The following is a 17,069-nucleotide window of genomic DNA, read 5'->3' on the forward strand; positions in this document are numbered from 1 at the left end:
TGATGTAATTAAACCGTCCTCCTCCTCGACTAGCAAAAATCACTCTAGTTAGGGCATTTTGGGATACGATGAACTTTGTTATTTATGCTTATGATATATTGTTTTTATTTTTGCCAAGTCTGTCCCTTTCTGTTGCTCAACTATATATGTTGCATATCATCGACTCATGTGATGATGCAGGTGCATAGATCATAGATGGCGAAGAAGTGCTATGCCAGGAGTATATATACGACAAGTAGCCGGAGTGTCAGGCCCTTCCGGTTTCCGAGCGACAGGCAGTAGTTAGTTTAGAGGTTCACGCTAATGCGAAAGAGGGATACGAACTCATGTTCTCAAAGTGATAGCTCTTCTCGCGTATATCATTGTTTAGATGGATGACGATGTATTTGCATATCATTCGTGACTTGTATCGCTATTTTCGAGATGATGACGAGAGACCACTTTGTGTTGGATGATGATTATGATGATGACATGATTTGATGAGACTAATTGTATGTATATGCTATGATTACATTTGTATGTGTATGATATGCTAAAGATTATTGTATAAAGCCTATTCAAATACAAAACAAATACAAAACAAATATGCAGGGAAAAAACTAATAAATAAACTAGTAGTAGTGAGGGGGGAAATTTAGCAGTAGTGCCGCATTGTCAGTAGCGTGTCCCAGCAAACAGCGCTGTAGATAATATCAGTAGCGCCCTTTCCCAAAGAGCGCTACAGCTATTCATGTATAGCAGTAGCGTGGGACAACCGGCGCTACTGCTATACGTTAGCTGTAGCGCCCTATTAGTAGCGCCGGTGCCCGCGCTACTGAGAGGCCCAAAACCATCGCTGCTAGTAGGCTTTTCCCTAGTAGTGGAAGGGGATCGAAAAAATTGCAACTTCTCCAATAAGTCGCTAAGACACCTGCCCCACGGTGGGCGCCAACTGTCGTGGATCTAAGACTAACAGTAGAATAGGGGGTAAGTATGATGAGGCAAGATCCTAGCTATGGAGGATTTGTACACACGAGTTTTACGAGTTCAGGCCCTTCTCGGAGGAAGTAGCAGCCCTACGTCTCGGTGCCCTGAGGCGGTCGACTGGATTATATGTGTGTGCGTTTACAAAAGTGCGAACCCTTGTGCCAGAGGAGGAGGGTGGCTTATATAGAGTGCGCCAGGACCCCAGCTCCCCTCCGTTACACAGGGTTCAATGTTCATAAAGGAGGGGCATTACTGGTAATGTCTGCAGTAAAGTGTTATAAATGCCCATAAAGCTATGGTTTAAGTCTTGACCATTGCAGAGTGGAGAGCTTCTCATCTTTTGGTGGTCGAGTGTCTTCAAGGTGGTCGAGTGAGCGCATCTTCATGGTCGAGTGGACGATGGTTTCTCTTCGACTGCTTCTGATTCTTTGCAGAGATGTCCTTGGGGAGGGTATGTCGGACAGGTCCATGATCCTACCCTAGGTACATAGCTTCATCAGCTGGTGGGTGGCCCCCCTCTGTTACTTCCTGCGCTCGATATTTTTTATATATTCTGGAAATAAGTTCCGTGAAGTTTCAGGACTTTTGGAGCTGTGCAGAATAGGTCTCTATTATTTGCTCCTTTTCCAGCCCAGAATTTCAGCTGCCGACATTCTCCCTCTTTATGTAAACCTTGTAAAATAAGAGAGAATAGGCATAAGTATTGTGACATAATGTGTAATAACAGCCCATAATGCAATAAATATCGATATAAAAGCATGATGCAAAATGGACGTATCAAAGACGTATGACTACATCAACCGCGTTGTCATAATGCTTCCGCTTACGGTCTACGAGGGTACGTAGACAACACTCTATCCCCTCTCGTTGCTATACATCACCTAGATGGATCTTGCGTGTGCGTAGGAAAATTTTGAAATTACTATGTTCCCCAACACGTTCATCCTCATCCATTCGGGGATTTTTGTTTCTTCGCACCGAACGTTATTCAGGAGATTTGTTAGCATTGAAACGACCCCGTCTGCAACAGCGCATCTCCCACTGAAGCTTGTGTCCCTAGCCGAGTGCTCGAGGAGGGCAATGCTCGATGCACGGTGGGCATGTTACATATGCGGTGATCCGCGGGGCTTCTTTTGAGGAGTTGTTTGTTTGGAGGGTTGTCGGCTGCTTTTAGTCCCGTGCAGGTTGGTGGCAGTGTTTTGTAATGCGATGTTGTTGTGTGGATGGCTTACATACCATTCTTTCGCTTTGATGCACGATGCACATGTTGAACAGCACCCACGAAAGGATTACGACTCCACCATGCTCATCCTCATCCATTCAGGGATTTTTGTTTCTTCGCATCGAACATTATTTGGGACATTTGGAAGCATCGAAACGACACCGTCTACAACAATGCATCTCGTCTTGAAGCCCATGTCCCCAGTCGAGCGATGAGGAAGGCAATGCCTCATGCACGGCAGGCATGTTATGCGGTGATCTACGAGGCTACTTTACAACGTTGTTTCCGTGGAGGGTTTGTCGAGTAGCTACTTTTAGTCCGGTGGGCGCTTGGTGGCAGCGTTCGTAATGAGGTGATGTATCGTGGATGGCTCACATACCATTCTTTCGCTTTGATACATGATACACATGCTTATACATATTTTAGAAGTATGCTTTTTTCTACAAGAATCTAGATATAGTTAGTTCTCACATCATGGACAGCACCCCGCGAAAGGATTACGACTCCACCACACTCATCCTCATCCATTCGGGGAATTTTGTTTCTTCGCACCGAACGTTATTTGGAAGCATCGAAACGACACCTTTTGCAACAATGCATCTCCTCTTGAAGGGTTTGTCGACTAGCTACTTTTAGTCTGGTGATCCGCGGGGCTTCTTTACAGCGTTGTTTGTTGGAGAGTTTGTCGAGTAGCTACTTTTAGTCCGGTGGGCGCTTGGTGGTAGCGTTCGTAATGAGGCGATGTATCATGGACGGTTTACATACCATTCATTCGCTTTGATACACGATACACATGCTTATACATATTTTAGAAGTATGCCTTTTTCTACAAGAATCTAGATATAGTTCTCACATCCTTGACGGCACCCGCGAAAGGATTACGACTCCACCACACTCATCCTCATCCATTCATGGATTTTTGTTTCTTCGCACCGAACGTTATTTGGAAGCATCGAAACGACATCGTCTGCAACAATGCATCTCCCCTTGAAGCCCACGTCCCCCAGTCGAGTGCTGAGGAAGGCAATGCCTCATGCACGGCGGGCATGTTATGCGGTGATCCGCGGGGCTTCTTTACAACGTTGTTTGTTGGAGGGCATGTCGAGTAGCTACTTTTAGTCCAGTGGACGCTTGTCGGTAGCGTTCGTAATGCGACGATGTAGCGTGGGCGGCTTTTATACTCTTTTGCTTTTCATCTTTAATATACATTTACAGTATTATGTATGACACGCATATGTAAATATATCTTTTTTCAAGTATGATAATTCTCATCCAGGTGAGAAGTAAGCAAGCTTCTAGTCTTCACTTTACAAGAAACCCATGGATAGTTCTACCCACGAAAACCCTGCGCTCTACATATTGGATGTAATAAGATCTTAATCATCTTCTCGAGGTAAAAATAAAGGAGCATGGTAAACATGTTTTCTTCCTCTTTTGGCAGCATTGGCGTGGCCAGCATTTTTCTCTCGCAAAAGATCCCCTCCGGGTGAAAAACGAGCTCCACAGGATAATAGTAGTAATAATAACAAACCATCTGCCAAGAAAAGAAAGAAAAAGAAAAAACGCATGGCCCACCGGGGGCTCAAACCAGCACGTGTTCCCCCCGGCCTCTCGTCCCTCGACTCGGATAAATACCTCCTCTCCCCTCTCTCCCCCCGTCTCCGTAAACAGAGAGAAGAGAGAAGAGAAAGAAACCAGCAGCAAATCCCACATCCGCCTCCGCCTTCCCTTCCTTTTCCTGCTCCCGATCGAAACAGAGAGCTAGCTAGAGATATTCCCGCGAATCTTCTGCTCCGATTCCAAGCCCGTCCCGGTCTCGGTCGCGCCCCACTCCTCCTTCAATCCTTCTTCACCGGAACCTGCGGCGGCAGTTCGAGTCGAATCGCTCCTCCTCCTTCGTCGTCGTCTTGGCGAGGCAGAGCAACAGAGGCCGGGAGGAAGAAGAAGTCGTCGGCGGCGGCGAACCGGACATGTGCGTGGAGGGATTCGAGGACGCGCAGATCGAGAGGCCGGCGGATTTCGCGGTGGGCAACCCCCCTCCCCTCCCCTCCCCTGTTCTACGCCCATTCGATTTGACTCTGTTTTCTTTCCTTTTCTTGCGATGTTCTTGCCCCTGTGTGGATTCCGCTCGCTGAATTCGGTGGTTTCTCTGTCCGCCGCGAGAACATGAGGCCAAAATAGATGTCTTTCTTTCTCCTTTCGTCCATGATTCGTGCGTGTTAGTTGTTGCTCCGGTCTGGACGGTCGATTAGTCGAGGAGGAGAAGAAGAAGAAGAAGAAAAAACCCACCAGTGAGTTGGTTGCTTCGTGCACACACTTTGCGTGCTGCGCGAATGCTTCCGTTTCTCCCCTTCCCTTTCCCTGAAAAATCCAGAGCCAAGTAGGAGTAGCAGAGACTATTTAGCACTAGTTTACTTATTGCAGCTGGAATTAATGAACTACTCCCATTATCTCATCTTTTACAAGAATATACTACTAGTAGTAATATTATCCTGTTATTATTCTTAATTTTTATTAGCAAGAATTACTAGTAAGCAATATTTTCCCATCATTATTATTATTATTATTATTATTATTATTATTATTATTATTATTATTATTATTATTATTATATCTCCCTTGTGCGTAAGGTGTGAACAGAGGGATATGCCTTGAATTGTTTGTTCGGCGGCCCAGAAGTTTCTAGCTGGGATTAAGCCAGCCGGGGCGGCGTGCCGCAAAAGCGAAATCTTTTTTGTTGTCCTGGCTCGGCGGATGTCATGCCCCATGTCTGCTGCTGCATGTGCATTGTTGTTCACTTGTTCTTATGCGGTGCTTCTGATCCTGCGATCAAAATCCTCGTGTGGGATTTCCAGTTGACGTGGTTGCTCTGCCATCCATTCGTCCGCCGTCACAGGATATTTGCACCTCATCTCCTGTGACAGAGAAAGATATTTGCATCTGAAAGTTAGGACAAACTGAACTGTTCACAAAAATCAACGTCTGCAAAGTTCACACTTGGTAGTAGTGCTTGGTTCCTTTCTTCCTCTCCCACTAATTGAGGTTAAATACTACTAACACCAAAGAGGGTGTCCTTTACATGTTTTTAACAAGTGTTGGGGAAAGATTTATGGTTCAACAAATGGTAATCATCCATCATCATCATCTGTGTTCTTTAGTCTTTACATGTAGAACAGTCAGCGCTGGTAAAGTTCAGATAGTGCTGTGCCCCTTTCTGCATTGAGGCTAAGGAAAAGCTGGCCTTTCCCGTGCTGTGAAGCCTCCTAGGACGACACGTCCTTGGCAATTTCCTGGTGATGTACGTGCCTTTCTAGGTCTGAATTACATAATCATGGGGCCGCTTTGTCCCTTTAGCTTGCAATTATGGGTTGCAATGCCGGCAGGCAGGTAGTGGGCTGTGGGGTGGTGCTCAAGAATGTACACCTGGAAGCTTGACATTCCTCGGCTAGTCAGTACTCAGTAGCACCTTCTGGGGCTTGTGGTTTGCGGTTTTGTCAGTGCGTTCCTGTGCATTTTGGGGGGTTTTGTTTATGATTGCCCACACTCGAAATGGCTACTCGTGGCATTCTTTGTCGAATAAGGGATTGCCGTCTGTCGCCGACTTGACCGAGTTGGGCTTCTGTTTGTACGTCCCTTTCAGCTAGGTGGATTAGTGTTGCTGCAAGCTTGCAAGTCATCCACTTTCTATGTGATGGATGGTGGCGACGTTACTTAAGCTGTTGCATAGTTGTTGATAGGGTTGAAAACTTGGGAAGATAGATTCTTTTAACCTGAGTACACCCTTTGTAGCATTGTCCTAAATGTACTCTGCTATCCCTTACTGCTATCTTTTTTTCAAAGCTGATGCAGTACCTTGTTTCTTCATCAGAAGACTGCCGTGATCTAATCTTCTGTTAATTTGCTAATGTGCAGATGGAGAGAGTCTGTGAAAACACAGTGTCCATTGATTTCAAGCAAGCCAAGATGGTGGCTGGGATTGGAGAGAGCTGGCACAATTTTGTCCCAGCTATCCGATCAGGGGATTGGTCTGACATTGGTGGCCGTGATTACATGGAAGATGCGCATGTCTGCATCCCCAACCTAGCCAAGAACTTTGGGTACAACATGGTGGATGATGAAGTTATTTCCTTCTATGGGGTAATTGCTTATTCACTTCTCAAATCTGGTTGTTCAGTTTCACAGTAAATGTTCCTTTTTCTGACATAATCATGTCCTTACGATTCTCAGGTGTTTGATGGACATGGTGGAAAAGATGCCGCACAGTATGTTCGCGACAACTTGCCACGGGTCATCGTGGAAGATGCTGCTTTTCCTCTTGAGCTCGAGAAGGCAGTCAGGAGGTCGTTTGTGCAAACTGACAGTCAGTTTGCAGAGAAGTGCTCTCTACAGGATGGGCTTTCTTCTGGAACAACTGCACTTACAGCAATGATTTTTGGGAGGTACTGTTCCTGTGACCTGCAATCCTGGCTCTTACTTTAGTATTTTCATTTTATTGGTGACCAGAAAATCATAATGCAATAGAGTACTGGAGTTGACTCTAGGTTAACTTGTTCCTGAAGCTGCTTTCAAACTAATGCATCATAATTCAAAAAATCTCAACATGCTTTAGACTAAGGTTAAATTTCTCTAAACTGCTGCACTTGCACTAGGACCTCTTGTGATACTGCTACCATGCACATTGTGTTGTATGCCAATGCCAGTATGGCTCATCAGAGTTAGCATCAGTACTCCCTAGCTGCAGGTTGCTCTGTTATTGAGTGACCAGCAATGCTGATTGTTTGCATGTCTTGTGCAGGTCTCTTCTGGTCGCAAATGCTGGTGATTGCCGAGCGGTCCTCTCCCGGCGCGGCGCCGCAATCGAAATGTCCAAGGACCACAGGACCTGCTGCCTGAATGAAAGAAAGCGGGTCGAATCCCTAGGCGGCTACGTCGACGACGGCTATCTGAACGGCCAGCTAGCGGTCACCAGAGCGCTGGGTGACTGGCACCTCGACGGCCTGAAGGAGATAGGCGAGCCGGGAGGCCCGCTGAGCGCAGAACCGGAGCTCAAGATGATCACGCTGACCAAGGACGATGAGTTCCTCATCATCGGCAGCGACGGCATCTGGGACTACTTCTCCAACCAGAACTCGGTGGACTTTGCGCGGCGGAGGCTCCAGGAGCACAACTACCTCCGGCGGTGCTGCAAGGAGATCGTGGAGGAGGCGATCCGGCGGGGGGCCACTGACAACCTGACGGCGGTCATGGTCTCCTTCCACCAGGAGGCCCCTCCCCAGATCAGGGTGAACAGGGCGGGCAGGGTCGAGCGGAGCATCTCGGCCGAGGGGCTCCATAGCCTCAGGGTGCTCCTGGAAGGCCAGTGATCGATCTCCGACGGCGCGCCATTGTCGCCGCCTTCTTCCTCTGCATTGTTGAGTGTCAACTGTAAGTACCGATCCGCCGTCGTCGACATGCCAGTTGTGGCTCCATTGTTACCTGGGAATAAAACCAACGAACCTGAAGAAGATCTCACCCGCCATTGTGAATTGTTTGTGAGGCACCTGTAAATATAAGTTGGGAGCTTAATTAGGGTGGTATAAAAGGGAGTCAGTAGCGTGCATCCAGGGGGCTTTGAGGCTCATTATGAGATGATGAGATGTGTTGTTCCCCCTGTTTAAGTTTTGTCTGTCAAAGAAACCATTCTCTGGTTATTGCTATTGTATCAGTGTAACTTGAGTTGTCTCATGTGTTGATCACTGATAAGATGAGATCTGTTCTTCCCCCCTGTTTAAGTCTTGTTATATTTGATCATTTGTTTAATTGCGATGTTGTTATCTACCATCCTCTATTTGGAATACAACAAGAAACTGCTCCCTCCACTTGAAAGTAAGTGTTATGGTTTTAGTACAATAATAATGTTGTATAAAAAAACAAGCAAGTAAAATTAACAGAAACTGTAATGCAATATAAAAAGACACAAGCAAGTAAAATTAACGGAAACTATAATGCAGTATACTATAGAAAAACAAGCAAGTAAAATTAACGGAAACTATAATACAGTATAAAAAAGCAAGTCAAATTAAAGGAATCTATAATGCAGTATCAAAAAATAAGCAAGTCAAATTAAAGGAATCTATAATGCAGTATCAAACAAAAAACGAGCCAGTAAAATAACAGAAACTATAATGCAGTATAAAAAAAGATCAAGTAAATTGAACAAAGATCAGAGTGATGGACGTGGCCATGATTTGACATGAGTGTTAAACAAATTTGTTCAATCACAAGCATTGCACATTTGCCAACAGTTTTCTTGCATAGTTTCAAAAACTAGCCTGGACGAAAAGGTTGAGACTAGCCCAGACAAAAAGGACGTAGATCATCATCCAACTCGGAAGGAAAAGAATCTTCAGGATAACTTGAAGATCGACGTCGAAAATGACGGCAAAGGGAAGAAGACAGCGGTACGTGGTCGACCGGACTTGAAAAAAAGAACAGTCATGCGACAATTGTGAGATTTGCTTTTCAAATGAATGCAAGGGTTTAATTTAGGACGTGCATGCTGGGTGGACATGGCAGTTTTTTTTCAATATAGTACAAACGCAAGCGCTTATATGCACACGCATGCACTCATCCCTATGAGTACACACATGCACACCCTATCTGTATGAACACCTCCAAGAGACAGAGCCCACCGGAATTTGAATCCTGATGAACTGAGGATACCGCTGTTCATCTAACCATCCAACCACAGGTTGGTTCGCAACATGGCAGTTTTTACTGTGTTTAGGGGGGAATTTCAAGGCAGGCGTGGCAGTTTTCATTACGTGGTTCGTTGGAATTTCATCCTCAGAAAATATTCCTCGGATAGCATTTTCGTTTATTTGTGTGCATATGAAGTGGCAACTCAGACATATACCAAGGAATCAGAAGTTACTTAAACATATTCCTTCCGTCCGCGCGAGTAAGTGTATTTTTACCATTTGTCTTAAGTCAAAGTTACTTAAACACATTCCTTCCGTCCGCCAGCAAGTGTAATCCATTTGCCGTCGCGTCTGCGAGGACACGCTTGCTTGTTTTAGCTGCCTGTCATAATTCTTTCTGGCGGCGACACGTCCGCTTGTGTTTATCTGCTTGTGATTCGTTCCGGCGGCGGCGACACGTTTGCTTCCTGCTCACTCCTGGCGTCCAGCCCAGTGCAGTGCATTTGTGCGTAAGTGCACAACGGCTCGATCGCCAGCCCTTGTCAAGTAAACCGAGGGGACGCGCGCGGTTTCTCGAGGCACCACACAGATGCTCCGCTGCTCCACGCACTTGCTAACCATACCCTTTTTTTTCAGCAACGTATTGCCAAATTACCTTTTCTTTTGCGAGGCAAATTACTTCTTTTTACGGAAGGCCGTCGTGGCTAGCTTTATTAAAATTTAAACAGGAATTATACCGTCCATAAGGTTATGAACTAGGCACCTCGGAGAGTATTTAACCAAAAACTACCACAATTCACGGAAACGTGACAGAAAACTACCACTTTACGATTTTGTCCCGAAAACTACCACTTTTTTATTAATCCGTGGCAAAAAACTACCAAGTGTGAAAACTACTCGCTTTGCCTGGGTTAAACCCGAATCTGACAGTCTGACCCCACACATAAATGGGCTAAAAATGCAATCGGGTCCCTAGTTTTTCTTCAAAAAAGCAATCGGGTCCTCCGCCTCCTTCTCCTCCTCGTCGCCGGCCTCCTCCTTCCCCAGCCGCTTGCCGCCGGCGGACGGGAACGGCTACTGCTGCGGCGAGTCCACGTCGTGGACGGCGGGGCCGGGGTCGTCGGCGCTGAGATGTGCCCAAGCACCGCCGCCTACGTGCAACTCAGTTGTGCGCTGGCCCGCGCCAGACGCACGCTCAAGACGCGGCGCGCGGCGTGCAGCCCGACCTCGACGCTCGGTCTCTGCTGCTCGTCCGTGGCCATCAGCTCCGGCGAGGAGCAAAGCAACAGCCGGGGAGGCGGGGACGCCTTGAGCAGGGGCAACTCACGTCGGAGGAAGCCCGGGACGTCCTGCTTGGCCACGGGCTCTTGCTACTGTCCGCCGCCGCCGCAACTTCTACTGCTTCCCGCCGCTGCTTGTTGTTGAGCACGTACAGACCACACACACATACGCAGCATGAATCAAGCACGCACAGCATGGCAGCCTCAATGCTCTCCTGCCCGTGGCGGCGGCTAGAGGCGGCCGGCAACCAGCTCGCCTCGTTGCTCGCCGTGCACGTCGCCCACCGTGACCACTGCTGCTCGCCGCGTCCGTAGCGCGCCGCGCCCGCGACGACGCCGCCGAGAGCGTCACGGCGTTCCAGGGCCAGCTGCAGCAGCTCTTCCACCTCCAGGACCCGGAGCAGCGAGCAGAGGGAGAGGAAGGCGAGCGTGGCGACCAGGGTGAGGGACACCCACACCTGCCCGTCCAGGGGCCGCGGCGGCGCGGAGGCCGGGAGGGTGATATGAGGTGGCGACGACGAGTTCCCGCGAGAGCTGAGCCATGGGAGGGTTGAGGAAGCGGATCCGGGCGCGGCGAGGCTCTCCTCTCGACGACGGCGGCGCGACATGGCTGTAGAGCTCCTGCTCCAAAAAGAGAAGACGAGGGATATGGACCCGATTGCTTTTTTTAAAAAAAAACTAGGGACCCGATTGCATTTTTAGCCCGCTTATGTGTGGGGTCGGGCAGTCAGATTCGGGTTTAACCCAGGCAAAGCGAGTAGTTTTCACACTTGGTAGTTTTTTGCCACGGATTAATAAAAAAGTGGTAGTTTTCGGGACAAAATCGTAAAGTGGTAGTTTTCTGTCACGTTTCCGTGAATTGTGGTAGTTTTTGGTTAAATACTCCACCTCGGAGGATCCCTCGTCCAACTACTACAAATCTTACTTTGCTTTACCGTTTTGACGATTGATCTTATCCCGAGCAGTCTTAAGTTCATTCGCAAGACACGTGGCAGAACCTCGCCTTGTCTTGCAAATAACATAAGCAAACGAATAGAAACATAGAGATTCTTAAAAAACGCCGGAGAAAAACGAAGGACGTTAAACTTCATTTACTAGACCCTCAATGTAATTCGGGCAGTAAGATGTGAGGTGGCTTCTAGGCCTGTCTTTTTCTTTTTTGGAATGCCATCATGGCTCACTTTATGGCTATCAAAATAGTTGTTACATTATTCACAAGCAAGGAAATAATAAAACTAGAAGGTTTATCGACCCGAGCATTGTCATTGTGATCAGCGTCCCTAGCTAAGCCATGACCAACAGAATTGGCATATCTATTACAAAACTAGAATTCGACTTAATGAATGCCCGTTTGTGACTAGTTCGCTCCTTAAAATTTAATTCTGCTCTGGAAAACACAAGCCAAAGAGGGTAGCTCTACGATATGCCGCTCTGCAAAAACAAAATAAAATCTAGGCACAACTCCCTCTTTTTTTTGGTGAAAGCTCTTCAGGGGATGCTTCAAAATCTCTAGAACACTGCCACTAGTAAGTCGACACCCTTTTGTTTTTCCCCACGTCATCCAAAATATATCCTTTCCATCAAATTTCTCATTCTTGAAGTTGAAGCTGGAACTAGCTAGTTGTAGTCTGAATACAAACACCCTCAAAATATGGAGCAGCTACTGACTACTGTTGATGAGAAACCTCCTTCATTCATAATCTCAATGGCCTCAAGGCAATCAGAATCGATAATAATTCTATCAAAGCCCATCTCAAAATATCCTCAAAATATGGAGCGGCTTCTAGCCCCGTATGGTAATATATACAAGGTGGGGCTTTTTTTTTTCAAGAATAGTGTGCGTTATCTTTTCTTAGAGATGCTCTCGCTACTATATCAGCTGGAGTTGTGAGATGTTAACTGTTGTGTTCACCCGTTATCATTTGTGCCTATTTTATTTCCATTTATAGCTAAAGTTTTGTATTGGTTTATTATTGGTATTCATATTATTTTTCAGTTATTCTATATATTTTGTGTTTTTATTTTGTAAACAATTTTTCTTACTAAATCCTCATTCTTGTTTTGTGTGTGTGGGGAAATGATCAGATCTATTATAAAATCCAGCGAAAGTATAAAGCATCTCAAAGATAATAAAAATTACGTCTTGATTCCAAGGCCAATGAACAACCAGTACTGGCGTCAAAACGAGCCGTCAATGTACTATTATGGCCACTCGGCCCTCATGCACGTGCCCCTAAGGACTAGCGTCATGAAGCTGTAGTTGTCGTCATTGAACCCTTACATAGATCTGAAGCACCTGCCACCAAATCTCCCTGTACTTGGTTCTAGCAAGAAGTTGACGTGTATAAGTGATAACAGTTCTCAACCACCTTTGTCTAAGATAGTTTAAAACCGCCTAAAGTAGGATCAAAGGATAATGTAAAACAGTTTAAACAATTCATTTAAAAACGGAAACAAATTTAGAGTGCACGGTTCACGAATGAACTTGTGCAACGGCCGAAATTGATGGGTGTGTTTTCCCCTCAATTTTGAAGCGTGTAGGTAAGGGGCCACCTCGTTAAAAAAATACGGCCTATTGGGCTTATATCTTGATTGAATACCAATGCAGTTTTCTTATTGGTAGCGCGTGGTCTGATTGCTCCCGTGAGGAAGTCTCATTTGCACCTTTTTCTTGACACTGACATTGTTTGTTTTGAGGTTGCTTAGCAGTTAGCACATACACCATGTCGTTCATCTGCACCTTCTTGTGAGATATACTCCCTCTGTAAACTAATATAAGAGCATTTAGATCACTATTTTAGTATTCTAAACGCTTTTATATTAGTTTACGGAGGGAGTACTAGTGAACTCTTCCAGCACAGAGGCGCATAGGCAACCTTGTGGCCGAAGGAACATGCGTAGTACATTGCATACATGCGCGATGGACACTCCTAAAGATGAGTGCAAGACCTTTTCAAGTCAATGATGCTTTTGGCGGGCCTTTCGGTCATGGGCGTTCCACTGCACCCAGCAATTGGTACGTACATTAGGTCGTCTCCATCCAATCCAATCCATATCTATCTCCAGTCCAAACATTTTTTTTATTCGCCCATCACCTGGCCATTCTTTGCAGCGAAAGCATCCATCCCCCCGCGTGCGTGCTTACTCGTTTTCTCGAGTTCGCAAGGATGTTCTTCCGGAGATGAGTTCAGAATTTTAGCATATCGATCAGCAGTATAAATAAATACTGTCAAGAGTAGAACCGTTGGTCGGTCCGCGTCACATCACACGCATCGCGATCATGCATGGTGATGATGGCTCGTGAGACAAAGAGGACGGCCACCATCCAACTCCAGAGGAGTAAAGCTTCAAACCAAAAGCAACTTCCTTGAAGCAGCAGCCGCACGTACGTTTGGGTTTTAGTATAATCGTAGCGTATCATGAGCAGATTCCCAGGTTACCGCCGGTTCACACTTCACGCCTCACCCTGGCACCCGCGATCACCACAGAAACCCCAGCCGTCCTGATACGTTCTCTCGGCTCATTTCATGGCTGGAACGACCGAGAAAAATCGGGCTGATATTTTCTTGTCCTCTTCTCTTTTGTCAGGGCGCAACACAGGGTATATGCGGTGGGCGCGCGATCCGCCCGCACTACGTAGCGCCTACGCAGCCGCCGCCGACGGGGATTTCCGGTGGTGATGGTGCCGTGCGGGCCCCGGCGACGGCACCGCGAAAAGTTAAAGACGGCGACGGGCGGGATGGGACGGGGGATGGCGTGAAGTTGATCAACGCCAGCCAGATAGATATATCATCGGAGACGGAGATAGAGATCGTTTCTTGAGAGGAAAATTCAGCTCGTTGGAACATACTACGTATACTGTAATTTTCGTCGATCCTAGCTGCATCCCTAGCTTTGCTTCATCCATGATAAGAATAATGCTGCGTCGTGGATTCTGATTCACCGTCCACCGGGTAGCAGTGAGACCGGGGCGATGATTGAGCGAGCCCAGTGTAATGCTAATGTTCTACTTTGACGCCTTTGCTGGTCTTTTCTGTGGAAAGGGATTTGTGCTCCTTGACTGACTTTCTTTTTAATAAGTGTTTTGTTCTGTGTGGATGGATAGAAATAAACTCTTGGTTCTGCTCTGGAATCGGTGCTTCTTTGGTGGGGTTGGTGGTAGAAGATGCTCTGAAATTTGACACTAAAATGGATCACGCTTGTGTTCGTTGATCTGACTCCGGTGGTGTTTCTTGGCTCAATGGCTCTGCATATCTGAACCATGAACAAACGAACTGCTCCATGCACGAAACTTCTGCTCGATTTTAGCACGACGTGTACATCCAGCGGCCGGTGCCCTTTTCACTCATACACATGTCCGGCTGGATTACACGTCATGTGTGAATCGTGAAAATTCTGCCGTGTGAATAGCATAACTCATGAACAAATTAAGCTACTGGTTAATGATGTTTTCATGTGAAATACAGATGCAGTGCTCTGTTTTTTTTTAACAGCTGCTGCTGCCATGTCAGTGCTGCCTGCTAAAGGGAAATACAGTTTTTGAGGGGTTAAAAGGAAATACAGATTTTTTTTAGGTAAAGCTAGGTTGTATTGATCAAATGCCACAGAGTCTGGAATACATCTCGGATCATGGGGTTGAACAAGCCACACGTGACGCTCCTGTCCTAACGAATGCAAAAACTTAGCTAGATTGTGAGCCTCTTTCTTAGCATTTGGCGTGACAATTGGATCCTGCGCCCCTGTTCTTATAAGCGAGTCGCCACCCAGGGGTTATGCAGGATACATTATGTGGCTGATTTGTTCAATGCCAATGGCTCATGGAAGATGTGATTGCTTGGGGGCCAGGCAAGTTTGGGCTTTTTTCAGTTAAAAGTGCTTACAATTTTGCGTTTGATGAGACTCAGGGTTCTGTGGCTGCTTCTAGCTCTGCTCCTGATGGTCGAAGGAAAGGCTGGAAGATGATATGGTCCTGCGGTATACCACCTACTGTACGTAACTTTGCTTGGAAAGTGGTTGTGAACTCACTGCCCACATGACAAAATAAACATTCTCGTGGCTCGAAAATAGATGGCATTTGCCCTACCGAAGTTGAAGACAATTACCATCCATTCCTCCGGTGTCCGCAGGCTTGTGGACTATGGTACACCATGGCAGAAATGGTCTTTTTCAGAGTTAAACGAGATTAAGAACACAGGTAAAGAGTGGTTACTGCATGTTCTTGAACCGATTTCTGACATTGAAATGTCCATGTTATTGATGACTATATGGCGTAGTTGGCACGTCCGCAACGAGATCATTCATCATAAACCACACCACCTGCTGAATCGTCGTAGAGGTTTTTGATTAGCTACCTAGATTGTCTCATTGGACTAAAAACTGACTTCTGCGATGATCCTACCGAAGGTATGTCAATTATATCTTTTGATAAACCAGTCAGACCCGTAGTACCGGTGCAGTATGCTTGTTGGATGCCGCCTTCCTCTGGTTGGGTGAAACTGAGTTCAAACGGAGCTTTCGCCGACGATGGTTCTGCCGGTGCCGGCATGGTCTTGAGAGACGACAAAGGTGCAATCATTTTCTTTTCATGCAGATCACTTTTTTCTTGCCGAGAAGCGTTGGAAGCTGAGCTTTGTGCATGTATGGAAGTGTTGGAAGCTGAGATGGTTGTCGTTTTGAAATGCTAGTCGAGAAGCGTTGGAAGCTGAGTTTTTTTTTGTGAGATGTGTCTTTTTTTTTGGGTGAGAGTTGAAGGTAGGACTACGACTTGGTTCGGGCCAGGTCCTTCAGCTTCTTTAGAGCTAGCACTTGCAGATTGTAATGGTAATGATTGTTGCGTAATACAAGTTTCTAACCGCAAAAAAGAGATTGTGAGCCCTTTTATTTGTCTCTCTACCTTCAAAAACGAAATTACAATTAAACTAGTAGCACGAAGCTTGATCTCACTAATGATACTACCATATCTCAAAGGGAAATATAGATGCAGAGTAAGATTGATTTTGGGGGCGTGACTATGTCTCACTACCAGCGAGACAGAGTAAGCTCTCGTTGAAGGCGCCAGCCTAAATGAGCCGGCCCAGCTCACGCGAGGCCGCTGCCTCTTTTGTTTGTTTGTTTGACCCTTTATTTTCTTTTCTTTTTTACTTGTGTTTACACTTCCAAAAATTCTAAACATATATATTAGAAAATATATTTTCGTAATATTTTTAATCATGCATTAAAAATGTTAAATGTGTATAGAAAAAATATTGACCACATATACAAAAAATGTACACAAAAATAAAAAATTTGTGTGAAAAGGTTGATCATGTATTTAAAATATGTTGATCAAGAATTTGAAAAAATATTAAATAAGTATTAGAAAAATGTTGAATGTGTATAGAAAAAATATTGACCCTATATGCGAAAATATTAATCAAGCATTGAAAAAAAAATGTTGAACAAGTATTTCAAAAATGTTATTCAAGCATTCAGAAAAATGTAAAATGTGTATACAAAAATGTTGATCATGTATTAAAAAAATCTTAATATTGTATTTTAAAATGTTGATAAAGCATTTGAAAAATGTTTAAATGTGCATAGAAAAAATGTTGATCATGTATTAGAAACATCTGAATCTTGCATTTGAAAAATGTTGATAAAGCCTTTGAAATTTGTTAAAATGTGCATAGAAAAAATGTTAACCATATATTAGAAAAAGTTATTCATGTATTTAAAAAATGTTAACCAAGCATTTGAAAATTTTAATGTGTGTATAGGAAAAATGTCGATCATGTATTAAAAGAATGTTAGTCTTGTATCTCAAAAATATTATCAAGCATTTGAAATCTTATATTTAAAAAATGTTAACCAAGCATTTGAAAATTTTAATGTGTGTATAGGAAAAATGTTGACCTTTTTATTAAAAGAATGTTAATCTTGTAT

At 45.2% G+C, this 17,069-nt stretch overlaps 1 protein-coding gene across 3 annotated transcripts; it reads left to right on the plus strand.

Annotated features, from left to right (window-relative positions):
• The first annotated feature begins 3,854 nt into the window (after positions 1-3,854).
• Positions 3,855-7,959, plus strand: LOC119318344 (probable protein phosphatase 2C 27). Of its 3 annotated transcripts, none has more exons than XM_037592888.1 (4): positions 3,855-4,212; positions 6,101-6,325; positions 6,416-6,627; positions 6,984-7,959. In XM_037592888.1, exons 1-4 carry the CDS (start codon positions 4,159-4,161, stop codon positions 7,549-7,551), a joined length of 1,059 nt encoding a protein of 352 aa, XP_037448785.1. In that variant the 5' UTR covers positions 3,855-4,158; the 3' UTR covers positions 7,552-7,959. The 3 variants fall into 3 exon arrangements, with proteins under 3 accessions (XP_037448785.1, XP_037448786.1, XP_037448787.1); XM_037592889.1 differs by lacking the exon at positions 3,855-4,212 and adding an exon at positions 4,226-4,479; XM_037592890.1 differs by lacking the exon at positions 3,855-4,212 and adding an exon at positions 4,824-5,486.
• The last annotated feature ends 9,110 nt before the right edge of the window (positions 7,960-17,069 follow it).

Source organism: Triticum dicoccoides, chromosome 6A (assembly GCF_002162155.2).
Source record: "Triticum dicoccoides isolate Atlit2015 ecotype Zavitan chromosome 6A, WEW_v2.0, whole genome shotgun sequence".
NCBI classification, from domain to species: domain Eukaryota; kingdom Viridiplantae; phylum Streptophyta; class Magnoliopsida; order Poales; family Poaceae; genus Triticum; species Triticum dicoccoides.

Excerpts from the sequence above, each read along its gene's own strand:
- LOC119318344 (XM_037592888.1), top strand. The coding sequence starts at position 4,159 with ATGTGCGTGGAGGGATTCGAGGACGCGCAGATCGAGAGGCCGGCGGAT. Across the intron at positions 4,213-6,100 it reads AGAGGCCGGCGGATTTCGCG|ATGGAGAGAGTCTGTGAAAA; the intron begins GTGGGCAACCCC and ends GCTAATGTGCAG. Across the intron at positions 6,628-6,983 it reads ACAGCAATGATTTTTGGGAG|GTCTCTTCTGGTCGCAAATG; the intron begins GTACTGTTCCTG and ends TGTCTTGTGCAG.